Raw genomic sequence first — 25,424 nt, forward strand, 5'->3', positions numbered from 1 at the left:
CCTGGTTTTGCCCCAGTTTTGCTCCATTTCCTCCCTATTTCCACCCCATTTCTGCCCCTTTTTTGCCCCATTTCTGCCCTGGTTTTGCCCATTGCTCCCTGTTTCCACCCCAGTTTTGCCCCATTTCCTCCCCGTGTCCCCCTCGTTCTTGCCCCATTTCCTCCCCATTTCCTCTTCCTTTCCCAATTAAACACCATTAATTCCCCCTTCCCCCCCATTTCCCCCCATCGTGTCGTTTTACCCCCCATTCCCAATTAACCCCTAATTAGCTGCCGGTGGAACCCGTTGGGCGCCGTCCCCGTTTCCTGCAGATCCGGCCGGGCCGGTTCCACCAGTCCCGAAATAGCCCCAAAAACCCCCAGAACACCCAAATCCCGCGTCCCCGGGTGTGACCCCCACGTGGGTCCCCCCCCGACCCCCAGGCGGGGCCATCGGGCTGCGATTTGCCCCAAATTCCCCTTTTTCGCCCCATTTTGGGGTCGTTTTGTGGCTCGTTTCAGCACCGAGTTTGGGTTCGTGTGACGCACCAAGGGCAAAATTGGGGGTTCGGGCCCATCGGGACGCAGCGATTTGGGGCGAATCGGGCAAGATTTGGGCCTGGAGCTGCCGATTTAACGAGCTCTTCTCGTTCTGTGGATTAATTAACGTGGCCGATCAGCCCTGGGGTGCGGGGAGCGGGTTCGGAGCCTCGTGTTCCTCCGCACCCCAAATCGGGGATTTTCACCAAAAAAGGGGATTTGGGGGGCGCAGTTTGAACCCCCGGGTGGTTTGTTTGCTCAGGTTCGTTAACGGGTGACTAATTAACGCGGCACCTGACCCGGGCTGGGCTGAGGAATGTGCGGCTTAACCCTTTGGCTCCCGGTTGGGCTAAAACCGGCTCGTTTGGAGCGTCTTTGCCCCCAAAATCAGGATTGGATGAGTTCAATGGCCCTGGGGAGCTCCAGATAATCCCAGCACTAAACCTCCAGGGGCTTTTCATCCAGAATTAAGATTCAATGATCTTAAACCTTCAGTTTTCAGTCCGTGGTGTCTCTGGGCAGCTCAGCTCAACACTAATCCCAGCACTAAACCTGGAGCATCTTGTCCCATACAAGTTATGATTTAATGATCTTAAATCTCGAGATGCTGGGACGTGGTGTCTCCAGGGAGCTCAAGATAATCCCAGCACTAAACCTCGAGGGGCTTTTCCATCCAGAATTAAGATTTAATGATCTTAAACCTTCAGTTTTCAGTGTGTGGTGTCTCTGGGGAGCTCAAGATAATCCCAGTTCTAAACCTTGAGGGTCTTTTCCATCCCAAATTATAATCCAATGATTTTAATGCCTCTGGGGAGCTCAATGATAATCCCAGCACTAAACCTGGAGCATCTTTTCCCATACAAATTAAGATTTAGTGGTTTTAAACGTTCAGTTTTCAGTGTGTGGTGTCTCTGGGCAGCTCAATGATAATCCCAGTTCTAAACCTTGAGGGTCTTTCTCATCCAGAATGAAAATCTGGAGGGTCTTTTCCATCCAAAATCAAGATTCAATGCTTTTAATGTCTCTGGGGAGCTCAACAATAATCCCAGCTCTAAATCTGGAGCATCTTTTCCAATGTATATTATAATTTAATGATCTGAAATCTTTAGGTACCAGTCTGTGGTGTCTCTGGGGAGCTCAAGATAATCCCAGCACTAAACCTGGAGCATCTTTCCCATCCCAAATTAAGACCTGATGACTTTCAACCCTCATTTACTGGGGCGCGGTGTCTCCATGGACCCCCTTTGCTTTCCCCCCTCCCCAAAGCCCCAAATTCACCTTTGTGTCCCTTTTTTGCCCCTTTCCCAAGTCTTTTAAGCTCCTTCTCTCCATGAAGCTCAATGATAATCCCAGCACTAACCTGGAGCATCTTTCCCATCCCAAATTAAGACGTGATGATCCTCACCCCTCATTCCCCAGGCCGCGGTGTCTCCATGGGCCCCTTTGCTCTCCCCCCTCCCCGGAGCCCCAATTCACCTCGTTGTCCCTTTTTGTCCCCCCAGCCGTTCCTCAGCATGTTCGCAAGAAGAAGAAGCGGCTGGAGATCTCGGCGCCGTCCAACTTCGAGCACCGCGTGCACACCGGCTTCGACGCGGCCGAGCAGCGCTTCACCGGGCTGCCGCGCAGTGGCAGGGCTGCTCGAGGAGTCGGCGCGGCGGCCCAAGCCGCTCGTGGACCCGGCGTGTGTCACCAGCATCCGCAATGCGGCCCCCAAGGTGAGATACGGGGGGAAATGGGGGATTTGGGGGTTCAGGGGCTGCTCGAGGAGTCGGCGCGCCGGCCCAAGCCGCTCGTGGACCCGGCCTGCGTCACCAGCATCCGCAATGCGGCCCCCAAGGTGGGACATGGGGGAAATGGGGGATTTTGGGGTTCAGGGGCTGCTCAAGGAGTTGGCGCGCCGGCCCAAGCCGCTCGTGGACCCGGCCTGCGTCACCAGCATCCGCAATGCGGCCCCCAAGGTGGGACATGGGGGAAATGGGGGTTCAGGGGCTGCTGGAGGAGCCGGTAAGAGACCAGAGCTGTTGGTGGAGCCGGCGTGCGGCACCAGCATCCGCAATGCGGCCCCCAAGGTGGGACATGGGGGGAAACGGGGGGTTTGGGGGGAAATGGGGGATTTGGGGTTCAGGGGCTGCTCGAGGAGTCGGCGCGCCGGCCCAAGCCGCTCGTGGACCCGGCGTGTGTCACCAGCATCCGCAATGCGGCCCCCAAGGTGGGACATGGGGGGAAACGGGGGGTTTGGGGTTCCTGGCCTGTGTCACCAGCATCCGCAATGCGGCCCCCAAGGTGGGACATGGGGGGAAATGGGGGGTTTGGGGGGAAATGGGGGTTTGGGGGGAAATGGGGGGTTTGGGGTTCAGGGGCTGCTCAAGGAGTTGGCGCGGCGGCCCAAGCCGCTCATGGACCCGGCGTGTGTCACCAGCATCCGCAATGCGGCCCCCAAGGTGGGACATGGGGGGAAACGGGGGGTTTGGGGTTCCCAGCCTGCGTCACCAGCATCCGCAATGCGGCCCCCAAGGTGAGAAACAGGGGAAAATGGGGGTTCAGGGGCTGCTGGAGGAGCCGGTAAGAGGACCAGAGCTGCTGGTGGAGCCGGCGTGCGGCACCAGCATCCGCAATGCGGCCCCCAAGGTGAGATACGGGGGGAAATGGGGGGATTTTGGGGTTCAGGGGCTGCTCAAGGAGTCGGCGCGGCGGCCCAAGCCGCTCATGGACCCGGCCTGCGTCACCAGCATCCGCAATGCGGCCCCCAAGGTGGGACATGGGGGGAAACGGGGGGTTTGGGGTTCCTAGCCTGCGTCACCAGCATCCGCAACGCCGCCCCCAAGGTGGGACATGGGGGGAAATGGGGGATTTTGGGGTTCAGGGGCTGCTCAAGGAGTCGGCGCGGCGGCCCAAGCCGCTCGTGGACCCGGCCTGCGTCACCAGCATCCGCAATGCGGCCCCCAAGGTGAGATACGGGGGGAAATGGGGTTCAGGGGCTGCTGGAGGAGCCGGTAAGAGACCAGAGCTGCTGGTGGAGCCGGCGTGCGGCACCAGCATCCGCAATGCCGCCCCCAAGGTGGGACATGGGGGGAAACGGGGGGTTTGGGGGAAATGGGGGGTTTGGGGTACCCGGCCTGTGTCACCAGCATCCGCAACGCCGCCCCCAAGGTGAGAAATGGGGAGAAATGGGGGTTCAGGGGCTGCTGGAGGAGTCGGTCAGAGACCAGAGCTGCTGGTGGAGCCGGCGTGCGGCACCAGCATCCGCAATGCGGCCCCCAAGGTGGGACATGGGGGGAAACGGGGGGTTGGGGGGAAATGGGGGGTTTGGGGTACCCGGCCTGTGTCACCAGCATCCGCAACGCCGCCCCCAAGGTGAGAAATGGGGGTTCAGGGGCTGCTGGAGGAGTCGGTCAGAGACCAGAGCTGCTGGTGGAGCCGGCGTGCGGCACCAGCATCCGCAACGCCGCCCCCAAGGTGGGACATGGGGGGAAACGGGGGGTTTGGGGGGAAAACGGGGGTTTGGGGTCCACGGCTGCTGGAGGAGCCGCCATGCGGCCCGAGCTGCACGGGGGGGTCCCCAAAGTTCCCACCCCAGCAGCAGCGGGGGGAGGGGGGTCCCGTGTCCCCTGTTCCCCCCCCGTTCCATTGCCATTGGTTTATTTGAGTTTTCCCTTTTTTTTTCTTTCTGTCATTTCCCCATGTCTCGTTTCACCCCGTTTCCCCCCCATTTCCATCTTTTTTGTCCTGTTTCCCCCCTCCCGGTTCCCATCCCGTTCCCCCCTCCCGGTTCCCATCCCGTTACCCCCTCCCCATTCCCCCCCCTTGCTCCCATCCCATTCCCCCCCCCCCCCGCCATTGGTCCCGTCCCATTCCCCCCCCCCCATTGGTTGTTCCCCCCCCCATTGGTTGTTCCCCCCCCCATTGGTTGTTCCCCCCCTCCCTCCATTGGTTCCTGCCCCCCCCATTGGTTCCCCCCCCATTGGTTCTGCCCCCTCCATTGGTTCCTCCCCACCCCATTGGTTCCCCCCGCATTGGGGATCCCCCCCATTGGTCCCCCCCCAGAGCATCGTGCGCGGCGCGCAGGCCCCCCCGGCGGGCTCGCTGAGCTGGCTGCTGGAGGAGCTGGAGCACATGTGCGTGTCGCGCTCCAACTCCCTGCGCCGCCACGGCCCCCCCAGCCCCCCCCCGCCCCGCAACGGCCTCCCCGCCGCCCCCCCGCGCCGCCAGGACCCCCCCCCGCCCCCCGCCCAGGGCGGGACGCGCCGCGACCCCCCCGACAAGCGCCCCAAGTCGTCCTACGGGGCCGTGGACGCCGCGGGTCCCCCCCCCGCCCCGAACCGGGACAAGCGGCCGCTGTCCGGCCCCGAGAACGAGGGGGGGGCGAAGACGGCGACGGGACGGCCCTTCAACACCTACCCCCGCAGCGACCCCCCCCCCGGCCGGCACGGGGGGGCCCAGGTAACCGCACCCCGCGAACGCGGCCGCAGCGCCAAAAGACGCCAAAATCCACCAAAAACTGCGGCTCAGTGGGCATAAACTGCGGCTCAGTGGGCAAAAGCTGCAGCTCAATGGGCAAAAACTGCGGCTCAATGGGCAAAAACTGCGGCTCAATGGGCAAAAACCGCCAAAAACTGCGGCTCAATGGGCAAAAACCGCCAAAAACTGTGGCTCAATGGCCAAAAACTGCCAAAAACTGCGGCTCAATGGCCAAAAACTGCAGTTTAATGGGCAAACAATACCAAAAACTGCGGCTCAATGGCCAAAAACTGCAGTTTAATGGGCAAACAATACCAAAAACTGCGGCTCAATGGCCAAAAACTGCAGCTCAATGGGCAAACAACACCAAAAGCTTCGGCTTAATGGCCAAAACCCATGGCCTAATGGGCAAAAACTGCAGCCTAATGGGCAAAAAAAATCCAAAACTGCGGCCTAATGACCAAAAACTGCGGCTTAACGGGTAAAAATCTCAGCCTAGAGACCAAAAACCGCAGCTTAATGGCCAAAAAACCCACCAAAAACTGTGGCCCAATGACCAAAAACCGCGGCTTAGTGACGGAAGTCCGCTTCCTAACGAGCTTTTCCTCCCCAAAAACCACTTCCTAACAAGCTTTTCGCCCCAAAAACCACTTTCTAACAAACAAAAAGTGCTTCCTAATGAGCTCCGGTGATTAAACCGCTTCCTAACAAGCTTTTCCTCCCTGAATTCCACTTCCTAAGGAGCTTTTCCTCTCCAAAATCCACTTCCTAATGATCTCTACCAATTAAAACTGGAGCTTTTCCTCCCAAAACCACTTCCTGACGAGCTTTTCCTCTCCAAAATCTTTTTCTAATGAGCGTTTTCTCCCCAAAATCCACTTCCTAATGATCTTCACCAATTAAAACGGGAGCTTTTCCTTCCATAAACCACTTCCTAATGACATTTTCCTCCCCAAAATCCTCTTCCTAATGAGCTTTTCCTCCCCAAAACTGCTTCCTAATGACCTTTTCCTCCCCAAAATCCACTTCCTAATGATCTCCATCAATTAAAACCGGAGTTTTTCCTCCCCAAAACCACTTCCTAATGAGCTTTTCCTCCCCAAAATCCACTTCCTAACAATCTTCACCAATTAAAACCGGCGCTTTTCCTCCCCAAAACCACTTCCTAATGACCTTTTCCTCCCCCAAACTTCTTCCTAACGAGCTTTTGCTCCCCAAAACCACTTCCTAACAATCTCCACCAATTAAAATGGGAGCTTTTCCTTCCCCAAACCGCTTCCTAACGACCTTTTCCTCCCCAAACCGCTTCCTAACGACCTTTTCCTCCCCAAACCGCTTCCTAACGACCTTTTCCTCCCCAAACCGCTTCCTAACGACCTTTTCCTCCCCAAACCGCTTCCTAACGACCTTTTCCTCCCCAAACCGCTTCCTAACGACCTTTTCCTCCCCAAACCGCTTCCTAACGACCTCTTCCTCCCCAAACCGCTTCCTAACGACCTTTTCCTCCCCAAACCGCTTCCTAACGACCTTTTCCCCCCCAAAACCGCTTCCTAATGACCTTTTCCTCCCCAAACCCCTTCCTAACTCTGTTTGCTGCCCCGCCCCCTCCCCGCCGTTTCCGGGTCCGCCCCCCTTTTCCTTCCCCTCACCCCCTTTCTCTCCGTGTTTTCCAGGCTGAGCCGCGAGCGCCGGATCCTGCCCCCAACGGCCCCGCCCCCGCGGCGCCCCCGTCCCGCCCCGCCCCGCGCCCCAAGCCCCCCGCGGCGCCCCCCGAGGCGCCCCCCGGCGCGCCCCCCGGCGCGGCCGCCCCGGCGCGGGCCCGCTCGCCGCAGCGCGAGCCGCAGCGCGTGTCGCACGAGCAGTTCCGCGCCGCGCTGCAGCTGGTGGTGGATCCCGGCGACCCCCGCGCCTACCTGGACAACTTCATCAAGATCGGCGAGGGCTCCACCGGCGTGGTGTGCATCGCCACGGTGAAGAGCTCCGGCAAGCTGGTGGCCGTCAAGAAGATGGACCTGCGCAAGCAGCAGCGCCGGGAGCTGCTCTTCAACGAGGTGGGCGGCGCTGGGTGCTGGGTCGCGGTTGTTTCTCATTGTTGGTTGTCCAGGAGATGGTTCATCTTGATTGTCCCGATGACCGTCCCAATGATCATCTTGATTGTCCCGATGACCGTCCCAATGATCATCTTGATTGTCCCGATGACCGTCCCAATGATCATCTTGATTGTCCCGATGACCGTCCCAATGATCATCTTGATCGTCCCGATGACCGTCCCAATGATCATCTTGATCGTCCCGATGACCGTCCCAATGATCATCTTGATCGTCCCGATGACCGTCCCAATGATCATCTTGATCGTCCCGATGACCGTCCCAATGACCATCTTGATCGTCCCAATGACCATCTTGATCATCCCAATGACCATCCCAATAACCATCCCAATAACCATCTTGATCATCCTAATGACCATCCCAATAACCATCTTGACCATCCCAATGACCATCCCAATAACCATCTTGACCATCCCGATGACCATCTTGATCGTCCCAATGAGCATCTTGACCGTCCCGATGACCACCCCAATGACCATCTTGATCATCCCGATGACCGTCCCAATGACCATCTTGACCGTCCCAATGACCATCTTGACCGTCCCAATGACCATCTTGACCGTCCCAGTGACCATCTTGACCATCCCAGTGACCTTCCCGATGACCATCTTGATCGTCCCAATGGCCATCCCAATGGTCATCCCAGTCATCCCAATGACCATCTCGATCATTCCAATGGTCATCCCAATGGCCGTCTCGATCATCCCAATTGTCACTCCAATGATCATCTCTATAATCTGATGATCATCCCAATGGCCGTCTCGATCATCCCAATTGTCACTCCAATGATCATCTCTATAATCTGATGATCATCCCAATGGCCGTCTCGATCATCCCAATTGTCACTCCAATGATCATCTCTATAATCTGATGATCATCCCAATGGCCGTCTCGATCATCCCAATTGTCACTCCAATGATCATCTCTATAATCTGATGATCATCCCAATGGCCGTCTCGATCATCCCAATTGTCACTCCAATGATCATCTCTATAATCTGATGATCATCCCAATGGCCGTCTCGATCATCCCAATTGTCACTCCAATGATCATCTCTATAATCTGATGATCATCCCAATGGCCGTCTCGATCATCCCAATTGTCACTCCAATGATCATCTCCATAATCTGATGATCATCCCAATGGCCGTCTCGATCATCCCAATTGTCACTCCAATGATCATCTCCATAATCTGATGATCATCCCAATGGCCGTCTCGATCATCCCAATTGTCACTCCAATGATCATCTCCATAATCTGATGATCATCCCAATGGCCGTCTCGATCATCCCAATTGTCACTCCAATGATCATCTCCATAATCTGATGATCATCCCAATGGCCGTCTCGATCATCCCAATTGTCACTCCAATGATCATCTCTATAATCTGATGATCATCCCAATGGCCGTCTCGATCATCCCAATTGTCACTCCAATGATCATCTCCATAATCTGATGATCATCCCAATGGCCGTCTCGATCATCCCAATTGTCACTCCAATGATCATCTCTATAATCTGATGATCATCCCAATGGCCGTCTCGATCATCCCAATTGTCACTCCAATGATCATCTCTATAATCTGATGATCATCCCAATGGCCGTCTCGATCATCCCAATTGTCACTCCAATGATCATCTCTATAATCTGATGATCATCCCAATGGCCGTCTCGATCATCCCAATTGTCACTCCAATGATCATCTCTATAATCTGATGATCATCCCAATGGCCGTCTCGATCATCCCAATTGTCACTCCAATGATCATCTCCATAATCTGATGATCATCCCAATGGCCGTCTCGATCATCCCAATTGTCACTCCAATGATCATCTCTATAATCTGATGATCATCCCAATGGCCGTCTCGATCATCCCAATTGTCACTCCAATGATCATCTCCATAATCTGATGATCATCCCAATGGCCGTCTCGATCATCCCAATTGTCACTCCAATGATCATCTCTATAATCTGATGATCATCCCAATGGCCGTCTCGATCATCCCAATTGTCACTCCAATGATCATCTCTATAATCTGATGATCATCCCAATGGCCGTCTCGATCATCCCAATTGTCACTCCAATGATCATCTCTATAATCTGATGATCATCCCAATGGCCGTCTCGATCATCCCAATTGTCACTCCAATGATCATCTCTATAATCTGATGATCATCCCAATGGCCGTCTCGATCATCCCAATTGTCACTCCAATGATCATCTCTATAATCTGATGATCATCCCAATGGCCGTCTCGATCATCCCAATTGTCACTCCAATGATCATCTCTATAATCTGATGATCATCCCAATGGCCGTCTCGATCATCCCAATTGTCACTCCAATGATCATCTCCATAATCTGATGATCATCCCAATGGCCGTCTCGATCATCCCAATTGTCACTCCAATGATCATCTCTATAATCTGATGATCATCCCAATGGCCGTCTCGATCATCCCAATTGTCACTCCAATGATCATCTCCATAATCTGATGATCATCCCAATGGCCGTCTCGATCATCCCAATTGTCACTCCAATGATCATCTCTATAATCTGATGATCATCCCAATGGCCGTCTCGATCATCCCAATTGTCACTCCAATGATCATCTCTATAATCTGATGATCATCCCAATGGCCGTCTCGATCATCCCAATTGTCACTCCAATGATCATCTCTATAATCTGATGATCATCCCAATGGCCGTCTCGATCATCCCAATTGTCACTCCAATGATCATCTCTATAATCTGATGATCATCCCAATGGCCGTCTCGATCATCCCAATTGTCACTCCAATGATCATCTCTATAATCTGATGATCATCCCAATGGCCGTCTCGATCATCCCAATTGTCACTCCAATGATCATCTCTATAATCTGATGATCATCCCAATGGCCGTCTCGATCATCCCAATTGTCACTCCAATGATCATCTCTATAATCTGATGATCATCCCAATGGCCGTCTCGATCATCCCAATTGTCACTCCAATGATCATCTCTATAATCTGATGATCATCCCAATGGCCGTCTCGATCATCCCAATTGTCACTCCAATGATCATCTCTATAATCTGATGATCATCCCAATGGCCGTCTCGATCATCCCAATTGTCATCCCGATGACCCTCCCAATGCTCTCAGCCTCTTGTGTGTCTCCTGGAAGGGGTTCTTGGACCCCAAACCGCCCCGCTCTGGTTTGCCTGGGGGTGTCACCGCTGCGGGGGGGGGTGACACCACTGTGGGGCGGGGTGACAGCGCCGTGTCCCCAAATGCAGGTGGTGATCATGCGCGACTACCAGCACGAGAACGTGGTGGAGATGTACAACAGCTACCTGGTGGGCGACGAGCTCTGGGTGGTCATGGAGTTCCTGGAGGGCGGCGCCCTGACCGACATCGTCACGCACACCAGGTGGGGCCCCGCGTGTCCCCACGTGTCCCCCAGTGTCCCCGAGTGTCCCCAGCGCGGGGCCCCCCGTCACGGCCCACGGGGTGGGATTGGGGACGAGTTGGACGTGAGCGTCCCACCAGGTGACATTAGGGACGAGTTAACCCTGAGCGTCCCACCGGGTGACATTAGGGACGAGTTAACCCTGAGCGTCCCACCAGGTGACATTAGGGACGAGTTAACCCTGAACGTCCCACCGGCTGACATTAGGGACGAGTTAACCCTGAGCATCCCACCGGGTGACATTAGGGACGAGTTAACCCTGAGTGTCCCACCGGGTGACATTAGGGACGAGTTAACCCTGAACGTCCCACCGGGTGACATTAGGGACGAGTTAACCCTGAACGTCCCACCGGGTGACATTAGGGGCGAGTTAACCCTGAACGTCCCACCGGGTGACATTAGGGACGAGTTAACCCTGAGCGTCCCACCGGGTGACATTAGGGACGAGTTAACCCTGAGCGTCCCACCGGGTGACATTAGGGACGAGTTAACCCTGAGCGTCCCACCGGGTGACATTAGGGACGAGTTAACCCTGAACGTCCCACCGGGTGACATTAGGGACGAGTTAACCCTGAGCGTCCCACCGGGTGACATTAGGGACGAGTTAACCCTGAGCGTCCCACCGGGTGACATTAGGGACGAGTTAACCCTGAACGTCCCACCGGGTGACATTAGGGACGAGTTAACCCTGAACGTCCCACCGGGTGACATTAGGGACGAGTTAACCCTGAACGTCCCACCGGGTGACATTAGGGACGAGTTAACCCTGAACGTCCCACCGGGTGACATTAGGGACGAGTTAACCCTGAGCGTCCCACCGGGTGACATTAGGGACAAGTTAACCCTGAACGTCCCACCGGGTGACATTAGGGACGAGTTAACCCTGAGTGTCCCACCGGGTGACATTAGGGACGAGTTAACCCTGAACGTCCCACCGGGTGACATTAGGGACGAGTTAACCCTGAGCGTCCCACCGGGTGACATTAGGGACGAGTTAACCCTGAACGTCCCACCGGGTGACATTAGGGACGAGTTAACCCTGAGCGTCCCACCGGGTGACATTAGGGACGAGTTAACCCTGAACGTCCCACCGGGTGACATTAGGGACGAGTTAACCCTGAACGTCCCACCGGGTGACATTAGGGACGAGTTAACCCTGAGTGTCCCACCGGGTGACGTTAGGGACGAGTTAACCCTGAACGTCCCACCGGGTGACATTAGGGACGAGTTAACCCTGAACGTCCCACCGGGTGACATTAGGGACGAGTTAACCCTGAACGTCCCACCGGGTGACATTAGGGACGAGTTAACCCTGAACGTCCCACCGGGTGACATTAGGGACGAGTTAACCCTGAACGTCCCACCGGGTGACATTAGGGACGAGTTAACCCTGAGCGTCCCACCGGGTGACATTAGGGACAAGTTAACCCTGAACGTCCCACCGGGTGACATTAGGGACGAGTTAACCCTGAGTGTCCCACCGGGTGACATTAGGGACGAGTTAACCCTGAACGTCCCACCGGGTGACATTAGGGACGAGTTAACCCTGAGCGTCCCACCGGGTGACATTAGGGACGAGTTAACCCTGAACGTCCCACCGGGTGACATTAGGGACGAGTTAACCCTGAGCGTCCCACCGGGTGACATTAGGGACGAGTTAACCCTGAACGTCCCACCGGGTGACATTAGGGACGAGTTAACCCTGAACGTCCCACCGGTGACATTAGGGACGAGTTAACCCTGAGTGTCCCACCGGGTGACGTTAGGGACGAGTTAACCCTGAACGTCCCACCGGGTGACGTTAGGGACGAGTTAACCCTGAACGTCCCACCGGGTGACATTAGGGACGAGTTAACCCTGAATGTCCCACCGGGTGACATTAGGGATGAGTTCCCCGTGTCCCCACTGTGTCCCCCCCATGTCCCCTCACTGGTTTTGGTGCATTTCGGTAGATTTTGGTGTCTCAACATGAAGGAGCCCCCACAACCTTCTCCACCCAAAGCCCCCAAAACAAGACGCTCAATGTATCACATCGTCCTTTGTTTTGAGTGGGGTTTGGGGAGCCCCTGGGGGTATCTCCCCCCATGTCCCCCCCATGTCCCCTCACTTTCTTGGCGCATTTTGGTAGATTTTGGTGTCCCAACATGAAGGAGCCACCACAATCCTCTTCACCCAAAGTCCCCAAAACAAGACGTTTAACACACAATGTCATCCTTTGTTTTAAGTGGGGTTTGGGGAGCCCCTGGGGGTGTCCCCCCATATTCCCCCCCGTGCCCCCCCCATGCCTCCCCCATGTCTCCTCACTGTTTTTGGCACATTTCGGTAGATTTTGGTGTCCCAACACAAAGGAGCCCCCATAACCTTCTCCACCCAAAGCCCCCAAAACGACGTTCAATGTATCACATCGTCCTTTGTTTTGAGTGGGGTTTGGGGAGCCCCTCAGGGGTGTCCCCCCATGTCCCCCCCATGTCCCCTCACTTTCTTGGCGCATTTTGGTAGATTTTGGTGTCCCAACATGAAGGAGCCACCACAACCTTCTCCACCCAAAGCCCCCAAAGCAAAACGCTCAATGTATCACATCGTCCTTTGTTTTGAGTGGGGTTTGGGGAGCCCCTCAGGGGTGTCCCCCCATGTCCCCCCATGTCCCCTCACTTTTTTTGGCGCATTTTGGTAGATTTTTGGTGTCCCCAATGTGAAGGAGCCCCCACAATCTTCTCCACCCAAAGTCCCCAAAACAAGATGTTCAATGTATCACGTTGTCTTTTGTTTGAAGTGGGATTTGGGGAGCCCTCGGGGGTGTCCCCCCCATATCCCCCCCATGTCCCCTCACTGGTTTTGGCACATTTTGGTGTCCCAACACAAAGGAGCCCCCACAACCTTCTCCACCCAAAGCCCCAAAGCAAGACGCTCAATGTATCACATCGTCCTTTGTTTTGCGTGGGGTTTGGGGAGCCCGGGGGTGCCCCCGCGCCCCTGACGTGGGGGCGCTGCCGCAGGATGAGCGAGGAGCAGATCGCCGCCGTGTGCGCCGCGGTGCTGCGGGCGCTGGCCGTGCTGCACGCCCAGGGCGTCATCCACCGCGACATCAAGAGCGACTCCATCCTGCTCACGCACGACGGGCGGGTGAGCGCCCCCCCGCCCCAAAGCGCCCCCCCCACACCCCCCAGCGCCGTCCGACCCCCCCGCGGCGCTTCCGGCTCCTTTGCAGGTGAAGCTCTCGGATTTCGGGTTCTGCGCCCAAGTGAACAAGGAGGTGCCGCGGCGCAAGTCGCTGGTGGGGACCCCGTACTGGATGGCGCCCGAGCTCATCTCCCGCCTGCCCTACGGCCCCGAGGTGGGGGCGGCGCCGGGGGGAGCTTTGGGGGGCATGGGGCAGATGTGGGGGCCATGGGGCGGTTTGGGGGCCATGGGGTGGTTTGGGGTACATGGGATGGTTTGGGGTACATGGGATGGTTTGGGGGACATGGGGCAGGTTTGGGGGACTTGGGTAGATTTGGAAACATGGGGCGGGTTTGGGGGCATGTGGGGCAGGTTTGGGGGACATGGGGCAGGTTTGGGGGACATGGGGCAGGTTTGGGGGACATGGGGCGGTTTGGGGGACATGGGGCGGTTTGGGGGACATGGGGCAGATTTGGGGGACATGGGGCAGGTTTGGAAACATGGGGCAGGTTTGGGGTACATGGGATGGTTTGGGGGACATGGGATGGTTTGGGGGGCATGTGGGGCAGGTTTGGGGGACATGGGGTAGATTTGGAAACATGGGGCAGATTTGGGGGACATGGGATGGTTTGGGGGTGGGGGTCAGATCTGGGAGACATGGGGCAGGTTTGGGGGACAGGGGGTAGATTTGGGGGGACATGGAGTAGATTTGGGGTCCCCCGGCGCAGCTTCGGGGTGCCCTGGTGCAGCTTTAGGGGCGCGGTTGCCCCGCACCCCCCCCAGCCCCTCATTCCCCCCCCCAGGTGGACATCTGGTCCCTGGGCGTGATGGTGATCGAGATGGTGGATGGGGAGCCCCCTTATTTCAACGAGCCCCCCCTCAAAGCCATGAAGATGATCCGCGACAACCTGCCCCCCAAGCTGAAAAACGCACACAAGGTACGAGCCGGGGGTGCTCTGGGGACACTGTGGGGACACTTGGGGACGTTTGGGGACGGCCCTGACCCCCCCGCCCCCCCAGGTGTCCCCGTCGCTCAGGGGGTTCCTGGAGCGGATGCTGGTGCGGGACCCCGGGCAGCGGGCGACGGCGCCCGAGCTGCTGCGCCACCCCTTCCTGGGCAAGGCCGCCCCCCCCGCCGCCATCGTCCCGCTCATGCGCCAGCACCGCCTGCGCTGACGGGCGCCCGCCCCCCCCGGGGCCGCAGGGACACCCCCGGACGGCGGGGACACCCCAGACATCGGGGACCCCCCTGGACTTTGGGGACCACCTGCCTGCTGCTGTCCAGCTCCACACTGGGGTCCCCCCCAGTGTCCCCATCACACACCCACAATGGGGGGGGACACGGGGACACCCCCCAGGACATCGGGGACCCCCCCAGGACATCGGGGACCCCCCCAGGACATCGGGGATGCCCCGGACATTGGGGACACCCCATGGACTTTGGGGACCACCTGGCTGCTGCTGTCGAGCTCCACACTGGGGTCCCCCCCGGTGTCCCCATCACACACCCACAATGGGGGGGGGGGAAACGGGGACCCCCCCCCCATGGACTTTGGGGACCCCCCCCCCCCATGGACTTTGGGGACCCCCCATGGACTTTGGGGACCACCTGGCTGCTGCTCTTCAGCTCCACACTGAGGTCCCCCCCAGTGTCCCCATCACACACCCACAATGGGGGGGGAAGCGGGGACACCCCCCCTGGACATTGGGAACCCCCCGGCTGCTGTTGTCCCCCCCCCGGTGTCCCTGTCACCCACCCGTGTTGGGGGGACACTGGGGACCCCCCTGGGGACATGGGTTCCCCCTGAGGACATTGGGGACCCCCCCAGGGATTTTGGGGCCCCATCAGCACCATCACCCCCTGCAATGTGGGGACACCAGGACCCCCCCAACCCGGTGACCCCGGGGGGGCCTCGGTGACGTGTCCCCCCCATCACAACTGGACTCACGACTTGGGTGGGGGACACACACAGACCCCCCCAAACTACTGAGCTGGGGGGGGTGGGGACACCAGGGGTGCCCCCCCCCATGTCCCCTCCCCCGGGGGGGCCGTTGGGGGGTTGTGTGTGTGTCCCCCACTTCTTCTTTCTTTAAACCCCTTTTTTTATCCCCGGGGGGGCCCCCCTGCATCCGGCCCCCCCGCGGCCACACTACTGATGGGGGTCCCACCCCCCCCTTTCCTTACTTTGGGCTGTTTTGTTTGTTCCCCCCCCCATTTGATTTCTTTTTATCAGAACTATTTATATCGTCGTTTTGTAACAATGGGGTGGGGGGGGCGCGGGGACCCCCCCCGAGATTACACGTGGCCTTTTGGAGACCCCCCCGTGTCCCATGTGGCTTCTTTTTGGTGGAGTGGGGGGGGAGTGAGAAGGGGACACGATTTGGGGAGGGGGTGACAGTGGGTGCCCCCCCCCCCCCCCAATAAAGCACCAGTGGGGCGGGAGCTGCTGCGGCCTCCAGGCTTTATTGGCTGGGACCTGGGGGGGTCATGAGGTTCTGGGGGGTCATGGGGGTCTAGGGGGGTCATTGGCGTCTAGGGGGGGTCAAGGGGATCTGGGGGGGCTCACGGAGAGACCGGGGGGGTCACAGGGGTCTGGGGGAGCTCATGTTGACTTGGCCAACGGTGACCCGGGTTGACTCGCGTTGACTCACGTTGACGTGTCTGGGTCAACGTTCACTCACGTTGACTCGTGTTGACCCGTGTTGACTCACATTGACCAGTCTTGACTCGTGTTGACCCACGTTGACCAGTCCTGACCAGTCTTGACCCATTTTGACCAGTCTTGACTCACGTTGACCAGTCCTGACCAGTCTTGACCCATCTTGACCAGTCTTGACTCACGTTGACCAGTTCTGACCAGTCTTGACCCATTTTGACCAGTCTTGACTCACGTTGACCAGTTCTGACCAGTCTTGACCCATTTTGACCAGTCTTGACCCACGTTGACCAGTCTTGACTCACGTTGACCCGCGTTGACCAGTCTTGACCCATGTTGACCCACGTTGACTCACATTGACCAGTCTTGACCCACACTGACTTGTGTTGACCCACGTTGACTTGTGTTGGCTCCCATTGACCACTCTTGATGTGCGTTGACTCCCGTTGACCCAGGTTGACTCCCATTGACCCACGTTGACCTGTGTTGACTCCCGTTGACCCACATTGACTCCCGTTCACCCGTGTCGACCCATGTTGACTCCCGTTGACTCGCGTTGATTCCCGTTGACCCACGTTGACTTGCATTGACCCACGTTGACTCGTGTTGACTCCCGTTGACCCACGTTGACTTGCATTGACCCACGTTGACTTGCATTGACCCACGTTGACTCGTGTTGACTCCCGTTGACCCACGTTGACTCCCATTGACCGCTCTCGCCCCACGTTGACCGCTGGCACCCCCATGGCCCCCGGCGCCCCCTCCTCACTTACACTCGCAGTAATAGCCGCTGATGGCGTCGTTCCAGTTGCCGAACAGCCCCCTCCTCACCTCCTGCAGCCGCGGCACCGCGCCGGCGCTGAAGCTGCGGCTCTTGCCCTTCTTGCCGGGGCGCGACCAGACGGTGAGTTGGCAGCGCGTCCCCACCACCAGCGAGGACGCGCGGTCGGCCCAGCCCAGGGGCATGTAGGGGAAGTCGTCGCCGGGGGCCACCTCCAGCGCGTCCCCCCCGCAGCAGCGGTCGTAGTAGGGGCTGTCGTCGGCGTAGAGCCGCGCGCACAGCCGGGGGCCGTCCGGGGGGGCCAGCGCCGAGGCCGCCGGGCACTGGGCCCCCGCGCCCCCCAGCGCCGCCAGCGCCGCCACCACCGTCACCGTCGCCAGCGCCGCCATCGCCCGCCCGGCCGCGCCGGCGCCGCCGCGGTTATAGCCGGGGGGGTGGGGAGTGCGGCCGCCCCTGGGAGGGGACGCAGGTGATGGCGGCCACCCGTGACCTTCGTTTCCCCACCTGGGAAGGGACCCAGGCGTCCGGGACCTTCAACCCCCCCCGGGAAGGGACCCAGGCGTCCAGGGCAACCAACCCACTCTGGGAAGGGACCCAGGCGTCTGGGGCTTCCAACTCACCCTGGGAAGGGACCCAGGCGTCCGGGACCTTCAACCCCCCCTGGGAAGGGACCCAGGTGTCCGGGGCCTCCAACCCCCCCAGGAAGGGACCCAGGCGTCCGGGACCTTCATCCCCACCTGGGAATAAACCCAGGTGTCTTGGGCCTTCACCCCCACCCCGGGAAGGGACCCGGGTGTCTGGAGCCTCCACCCCCTCTGGGAAGGGACCCAGGCGTCCGGGGCCTCCATCCCCCCAACCCCGTGAGAAAGGACCCAGGCGTCCGGCCCCCCCATGGCCTCGGGGAAACTGAGACACAAGGGGGGGGTGAGGCCGCCCCAGGTTTCCCGCCTCAAGCTCCGCCCCCTCATCTGCATATTACTGCCGCCGAGGCCCCGCCCCTGTGCTTTCCCGCCAACCGCGTCTCCCGGCAACCGTTGCCCGGCAACCGCGGACACGGCCGGTTCCATCGCCCCGGGCGGGGGGGCGCAGGGTTTTAATGTAAAAACGTGTTAAACGCTGCAGCGGCCCGGGGGGGGCCAGGGGGGCCCGGGGGGGGCCAGGGGGCGGCTGGTGGGGGACATGGGGCGAAACGGGGCAAATGGGGCTGGGGGCAATGGGGGGTTATCCAGACCAGCCAGATAGGAGACCCCGGGCCGGGGGGGGACGGGGATAAGGTGGGGGGGACACACACACATCGAGGGGACCCAGGCGTCCGGGGGAGGGGGATTTGGGGGGGGGGTTGCGGTTCTCGTGTCATCTGTGCAGACAGGTCAGTGGGGACAGCGGGACCCCCGTGGGCCCGACCAACGCGGGGGGGCACCGGGGGGGGGCACCCAGGGGTGCGCGGGAGCACCGGCAGCACCCAAGGGTGCGCTGGGGCAGCTGGGAGCACCCAAAGCTGCATTGGGGCACACGGGACCCCCCAAGGGTGCGTTTGGGCACCTGAGAGCACCCAAGGGTGCACAGGACCCCCAGGAGCACCCAAGGGAGCACTGGGGCACCCAGGAGCACCCAAGAGCTCCCAAGGGTGCATTTGGTCACCCGAGAGCACCCAGGGGTGTGTTGGAGCACCTGAGAGCACCCAAGGGTGCACAGGAGCACCCAGCGTTGCATTCAGACCCCCCAGGAGCACCCAAGGGTGCATTGGGGCACCCAGGACACCCCAAGGGTGCATTTGGGCACCTGAGAGCAGCCAAGGGTGCCCAGGACCCCCCAAGGGTGCATTTGGCCACCCAGCATCACCCAAGGGTTCCCAGAACCCCCAGCCCTTCCATCCCCTCTGCACCCCCCATCACCTCGCACCCATGGGTGCCCCTCCCATATCATGCAGTGCTCCCTGCACCCATTGGGTGCACCCCATATATCACACGGTGCTCTCCAGCACCCATGGGTGCCCCCCCATATCACACAGTGCTCTCTAGCACCCAGTGGGTGCACCCATGGGTGCCCCCCCCCACGTCACGTGGTGCTCCCAGCACCCATGGGTGCCCCCCAATCACACGATGCTCCCACACTGAGGGGCTCCCAGCACCCATGGGTGCCCCCCCCGTCACACGGTGCTCCCAGCACCCATGGGTGCCCCCCCCACATCACACGGTGCTCTCCAGCATCCAGTGGGTGCACCCATGGGTGCCCCCCGTCACGCGGTGCTCCCAGCACCCATGGGTGCCCCCCCCCATGTCACACGGTGCTCTCCAGCATCCAGTGGGTGCTCCCGAACGAGGGGCTCCCAGCACCCATGGGTGCCCCCCCGTCACACGGTGCTCCCAGCACCCATGGGTGCCCCCCCCATGTCACACGGTGCTCTCCAGCATCCAGTGGGTGCACCCATGGGTGCCCCCCGTCACGCGGTGCTCCCAGCACCCATGGGTGCCCCCCCCATGTCACACGGTGCTCTCCAGCATCCAGTGGGTGCACCCATGGGTGCCCCCCCCACGTCACACGGTGCTCTCCAGCATCCAGTGGGTGCTCCCGAACGAGGGGCGCAGCGCGGGGCCCCCCCCGGGCTGCGGGTCGAGCGCGTGGCGCCGAGTCCGTGCGCGGCGGGGGAAGCTGTGGCTGGGGAACAGCCCCCCCGGGGCGGGCGGGGCCGCGGGCGCTGCGGGCGGGGGGGTCCGCGGCGCGGGGGGGGGCGGCTCGGGCTCGGGGGGGCGGGGCGCGCCGTTGGTCTGCGAGCAGACGGACGCCACGCTGGGGGCGGGGCGGCGCGCGGCCGCCTTGTAGCGCGCGGTGAGGATGAGGATGAAGACGAGCACCGAGGCGGCGATGGCGGCGCCGATCACCACGATCACCGTCCCGCCCAGGAAGTGCGGCTGCTGCGGGGCGGCCGAGCAGGACGGGCCGGCCGGGCCGCCCCCCCCCGCGCCGCCCGCGCCGCCCGCGCCCGGGGGGGTGGTGAAGCGCACGCAGCCCAGCGAGCGCGGGCGCGGGGGGGGCGCGCCGGGGGGGTCCCCGCCGTACAGCGCCGACACGCACAGCTGGTACTCGCGGCCCCCGGCCAGGTCCCGCAGCTCCAGACTGCGGCTGGACGGCGGCAGCAGCCTGGGGGGGGAACACCCTGAGAGCCCCGGGGGCGCCCGGAGACCCCCGGAGACCCCCAGAGCCCCGGGACCCCCTGAGACCCCCAGAGACCCAGGACCCCCTGAGACCCCCCAGAGCCCCGGGACCCCCTGAGACCCCCCAGAGACCCAGGACCCCCTGAGACCCCCCAGAGCCCCGGGACCCCCTGAGACCCCCAGAGACCCAGGACCCCCTGAGACCCCCAGAGCCCCGGGACCCCCTGAACCCCCCAGAGCCCCAGGACCCCCTGAGACCCCCCAGAGACCCAGGACCCCCTGAGACCCCCAGAGACCCAGGACCCCCTGAGACCCCCCTGAACCCCCCAGAGCCCCGGGACCCCCTGAACCCCCCAGAGACCCAGGACCCCCTGAGACCCCCCTGAACCCCCCAGAGCCCCGGGACCCCCTGAGACCCCCCAGAGACCCAGGACCCCCTGAGACCCCCCCAGAGCCCCGGGACCCCCTGAGACCCCCCAGAGACCCAGGACCCCCTGAGACCCCCCCAGAGCCCCGGGACCCCCTGAGACCCCTGGGAACCCCGGGAGACCCCCTGAACCCCCCAGAGCCCCGGGACCCCCTGAGACCCCCCAGAGCCCCGGGACCCCCTGAGACCCCTGGGAACCCCGGGAGACCCCCTGAACCCCCCAGAGCCCCAGGACCCCCCTGAACCCCCTTGGACCCCCCTGAACCCCCTAGGGCCCCCCTGAACCCCCCCCCTCAAAACACCCCCCAGGACCCCCCTTGAACCCTCAAACCCTCCCAGGACCCCCCAGAGACCCCCAGGACCCCCAAAGACCCCCAGGACTCCCCTGACCCCCCAAAGACCCCCCCCAAAACACCCCCAGGACTCCCCAAACCCTCCCAGGACCCCCCTTGAACCCTCCAGGACCCCCCAGAGTCCCCCAGGACCCCCCTGACCCCCCAGAGCGTCCCCCAAAACACCTCCAGGACCCCCCTTGAGCCCCCAGAGAGACCCCCCAAACCCTCCCAGGACCCCCAGAGTCCCCCAACCCCTCCCAGGACCCCCCCGAGCCCCCCCAGGACCCACCTGTAGACCAGCGCCTCGTCGCTGGAGCTGTTGTAGCGCAGCTGGAAGCCGCGGACGCCGGGGCCGTGTCGCCGGGGCAGCCAGCGGATGCGCGCGGCCGCCGCCGTCACCTCGGCCGCCACCGCCGCCCCGGCCCCCCCGCGCCGCGTCGCGTTCCCCCCGGCGCCCCCGTCCCCGTCCCCCCGCGCCATGTCCGACGGGCCGTTGGCGTCGGCGCCGTCGCCGTTCTCGCCGTTGGGCGCCACGGGCAGCGGCAGCACGTCCACGCGCACCCGGGCGGCCGCCTCGCCCGCCGCGTTGGACGCCACGCAGGTGAAGTGGCCGTGGTCGCCCAGCGTGGCCACGCGCAGCTCCACGCTGGAGCCGTCGGCGCCCACGGCGCGGCGCGAGCCGTTCTGCACCACGCGCCCGTCCGGGCCCAGCCAGTGCAGCGCCGGGGGGGGGTCCCCGGCCGCCAGGCAGCCCAGGCGCAGCGGCTGCCCCTCCAGCACCGCGGCGGGCACGGCGGCCGCGCCGGCGATGGCGGGAGCGCGGCACGTCAGCTCCTCCTCGGGCACGGCCCAGAGCAGGCGCCCGGCCAGCGGCGCCGGCGTGGCGCAGCTCTCCAGCCGGCCCGGCCGCGCCAGGCGCCGCAGCCACAGCAGCTCGCAGTTGCAGTGCAGCGGGTTGCCCCCCGCCGCCAGGCTGGGCCCGGGGGGGCCGGGCACGGGCGGCAGCGCCCGCAGCCGGTTGGCGGTGAGGTCCAGGCGCGCCAGGCGCGGCAGCCGCGCCACCGCGCCCGCCGGGACGCGCTCCAGCAGGTTGTGGTCCAGCGTGAGCGTGGCCAGGCTGGCCATGGCGGCCACGGCGTCCCAGGGCAGCGCCGGCAGGTTGTTGTGCGACAGGTCCAGGTCCTCCACGGTGGCGGCGAAGGCGGCGAAGGCGCCGGGCTCGATGGCGGCCAGCTGGTTGTTGGCCAGGATGAGGTGGCGCAGGCTGGCCAGCCCGCGCAGCTGCGCGCCGCTCAGCGCCGGCAGCCGGTTGCCGTCCAGGTGCAGCGCGCGCAGGGCGCGCAGGTCGGCGAAGGCGCCGGGGGCCAGGCGGCGCAGCCCGTTGCGGGACAGCGTCAGGTGCACCAGGCTGCTCATGTTGGCGAAGTCGGCGCGGCCCACGGCGCCGATGAAGTTGTCGGCCAGGCGCAGCTCCACGGCGCCGCGGTCCAGGCTGGGCGGCACGGCCAGCAGCCCCGTGCGGGCGCACAGCAGCGTGGGGCTGGGGGCGGCCGCCGGGCACAGGCAGCGGGGGGGGCAGCGGTGGGAGGGGACGCCGCCAACGCCGCCGCCGGACCCCCCCGGCCCCAAGGAGCCGCCGCCGGCCGCAGCCACCGCCCCCAGCATCACCAGGGGCACCAGCAGCTTCGCCATCCCACGGCGGCACCTGCGACGGGGGGAGAGGGGGGTGAGGGGTGGGGGCAGGATCGGGCCCTGGGGGGGGTTGGGGTGAGGGGTGGGGGCAGGATCGGGCCCAAAGGGAGCAGGATCGGGCCCCAAAGGGAACAGGATCGGGCCCAAAGGGAACAGGATTGGGCCCCAAAGGGAGCAGGATCAGGCCCAAGGGGAGCAGGATCAGGCCCATATGGAGCAGGATCGGGCCCCAAAGGGAGCAGAATCGGGCCCAAAGAGGGCAGGATCGGGCCCCAAATGGAGGAGGATCGGGCCCCAAAGGGAGTAGGATCAGGCCCCAAATGGAGGAGGATCGGGCCCATATGGAGCAGAATCGGGCCCAAAGGGAACAGGATCAGGCCCCAAAGGGAACAGGATTGGGCCCAAAGGGGGCAGGATCGGGCCCCAAACGGAGCAGGATCGGGCCCCGAGGGAGCAGGATCGGGCCCAAAGGGAACAGGATTGGGCCCAGGGGGACACACCAGCCCTTGGGGGTTCCCAGCGCTCCCAGTGCCCCCAGTGCCCCCAGTGCCCCCAGTGCCCCCAGTGCTCCCAGTGCCCCCAGTGCTCCCAGTGCTCCCAGTGCCCATCCCAGTGCTCCCAGTGCTCCCAGTGCTCCTAATGCCCATCCCAGTGTTCCCAGTGCTCCCAGTGCTCCTAATGCCCATCCCAGTGCTCCCAGTGCTCCCAGTGCTCCCAGTGCCCATCCCAGTGCTCCCAGTGCTCCCAGTGCTCCTAATGCCCATCCCAGTGTTCCCAGTGCTCCTCTCCCAGTGCCCCCAGTGCTCCCAGTGCTCCTAATGCCCATCCCAGTGTTCCCAGTGCTCCTCTCCCAGTGCCCCCAGTGCTCCCAGTGCTCCTAATGCCCATCCCAGTGTTCCCAGTGCTCCTCTCCCAGTGCCCCCAGTGCCCATCCCATTGTTCCCAGTGCTCCCAGTGCTCCCAGTGCCCATCCCATTGTTCCCATTGCTCCCAGTGCTCCCAGTACCTCCTCTCAGGGCTCCATGTCGGTCCCGTCCGGGCGTCGCCGCGGGGCCTGTGGGGACAGGGGACGGGCCAGTATGGACCAGTACCCACCAGTACAGCTCAGCACAACCCAGTGTGGCCTCATCTATCCCAGTATCGCCCCATATAGACCGGTATGGTCCAGCCCAGTCCAGCCCAGTCCAGCCCAGCACAGCCCAGTATAGACCAGTCCAGCCCAGCACAGCCCAGTCCAGCCCAGTATAGACCAGTCCAGCCGAGCACAGCCCAGTCCAGCCCAGTATAGACCAGTCCAGCCCAGTCCAGCCCAGCACAGCCCAGTATAGACCAGTCCAGCCCAGCACAGCCCAGTCCAGCCCAGCAGCAGACAGTATGGGCTGCACAGCCCAGCATGGACCAGTACAGCCCAGTATGGAACTGCACAGCCCAGTACAGGAGTGCACAACCCAGCATAGACCAGTACAGCCCAGTACAGCAGTGCAGGGCCCAGTATGGCCAGTACAAACCAGTACAGCCCAGTACAGCAGCGCACAGCCCAATATGTCCCAGTACAAACCAGTGCAGCAGCACACAGCCCGGTATGGCCCAGTACAGCCCAGTACAGCCCAGTACAGCAGTGCAGGGCCCAGTACAGCCCAGTACAATCCAGTACAGCAGCACATGGCCCAGTATGGCCCAGTACAGCCCAGTACAGCAGCACATGGCCCAGTATGGCCCAGTACAGCCCAGTACAGCCCAGTACAGCTCAGTACAGCCCAGTACAGCAGCACATGGCCCAGTATGGCCCAGTACAGCCCAGTACAGCTCAGTACAGCCCAGTACAGCAGCACATGGCCCAGTATGGCCCAGTACAGCCCAGTACGGCCCAGTATAGCTCAGTACAGCAGCACATGGCCCAGTACGGCCCAGTACAGCCCAGTACAGCCCAGTACAGCTCAGTACAGCCCAGTACAGCAGCACATGGCCCAGTATGGCCCAGTACAGCCCAGTACAGCTCAGTACAATCCAGTACATCCCAGTACGGCCCAGTACAGCCCAGTACATCCCAGCACATCCCAGCACGACGCGGCGCCCCCGGCGCAGCCCCCGGTACCTGGGGGGGTTCAGCCCCCGGACGTTCCCATCGCGGCTCCGGGGGGGGCGGCGGCTCCGGCCCGGGGGGGGGGGGGGGGGGGGGCGGTCAGGCCTGGGGGGCCATGGGGGGGGCACCGGGAGCGGGGGGGGCACCGGGAACGGTTGTCACGGGGCTGGGGGGGGATGTGGGGACTGGGAGGGGGGACCGGGAGGCCGGGGGGGGATAACGGGCCTGGGATGGGGATAACGGGAGGATGGGGGGGGTACCGGGAGAATGGGGGTACCGGGAGGATGGGGGGGGGCGGATAACGGGAGGATGGGGGGGACCGGGAGGCCGGGGGGAGTACCGGGAGGATGGGGGGGTACCGGGAGGATGGGGGGGGCACGGGGATGCGGGGGGGTACCGGGAGGATGGGGGGCACGGGGATGCGGGGGGGTACCGGGAGAATGGGGGGGTATCGGGAGGATGGGGGGGTACGGGGGTGCTGGGGGGGGGCACCGGGAGGATGGGGGGGGTACCGGGAGGATGTGGGGCACGGGGATGCGGGGGGGGTACGGGGATGCGGGGGGGGTACCGGGAGGATGGGGGGGCACCGGGAGGATG

The 25,424-nt window shown here is 62.2% G+C and overlaps 3 protein-coding genes across 3 annotated transcripts; 1 reads left to right on the top strand and 2 right to left on the bottom strand.

The window, feature by feature from the left end:
* Positions 1–2,020: 2,020 nt before the first annotated feature.
* Positions 2,021–16,014, top strand: LOC309452060 (serine/threonine-protein kinase PAK 4-like; the record flags this gene model as incomplete). Its single annotated transcript, XM_082076734.1, has 13 exons — positions 2,021–2,355; positions 2,405–2,587; positions 2,644–2,727; positions 2,876–2,959; positions 3,063–3,269; positions 3,382–3,465; positions 4,563–4,958; positions 6,650–7,027; positions 10,366–10,499; positions 13,535–13,661; positions 13,747–13,872; positions 14,501–14,635; positions 14,718–16,014. Coding segments are annotated over 13 exons (2,429 nt in total), but the record flags the coding sequence as incomplete, so codon positions are not given.
* A 1,105-nt stretch (positions 16,015–17,119) lies between these two features.
* SYCN (syncollin) lies at positions 17,120–17,524 on the bottom strand (the record flags this gene model as incomplete). The annotated part of the gene is made up of 1 exon (XM_082076733.1): positions 17,120–17,524. The coding sequence occupies one exon, from the start codon at positions 17,522–17,524 to the stop codon at positions 17,120–17,122; it is 405 nt and encodes a 134-aa protein (XP_081932859.1).
* A 1,891-nt stretch (positions 17,525–19,415) lies between these two features.
* On the bottom strand, positions 19,416–24,969 carry LOC309452062 (leucine-rich repeat and fibronectin type III domain-containing protein 1-like). Its single transcript, XM_082076736.1, has 4 exons — positions 24,840–24,969; positions 23,751–23,798; positions 21,342–22,757; positions 19,416–20,276 (listed from the first exon to the last, which is right to left on the bottom strand). Exons 3-4 carry the CDS (start codon positions 22,742–22,744, stop codon positions 19,673–19,675), a joined length of 2,007 nt encoding a protein of 668 aa, XP_081932862.1. The 5' UTR covers positions 22,745–22,757; positions 23,751–23,798; positions 24,840–24,969; the 3' UTR covers positions 19,416–19,672.
* Between the last annotated feature and the right edge of the window lie 455 nt (positions 24,970–25,424).

The sequence above is a fragment of the Streptopelia decaocto genome (assembly GCF_964273445.1).
Source record: "Streptopelia decaocto genome assembly, contig: HAP1_SCAFFOLD_1604, whole genome shotgun sequence".
In the NCBI taxonomy this organism is placed as follows: Eukaryota; Metazoa; Chordata; class Aves; order Columbiformes; family Columbidae; genus Streptopelia; species Streptopelia decaocto.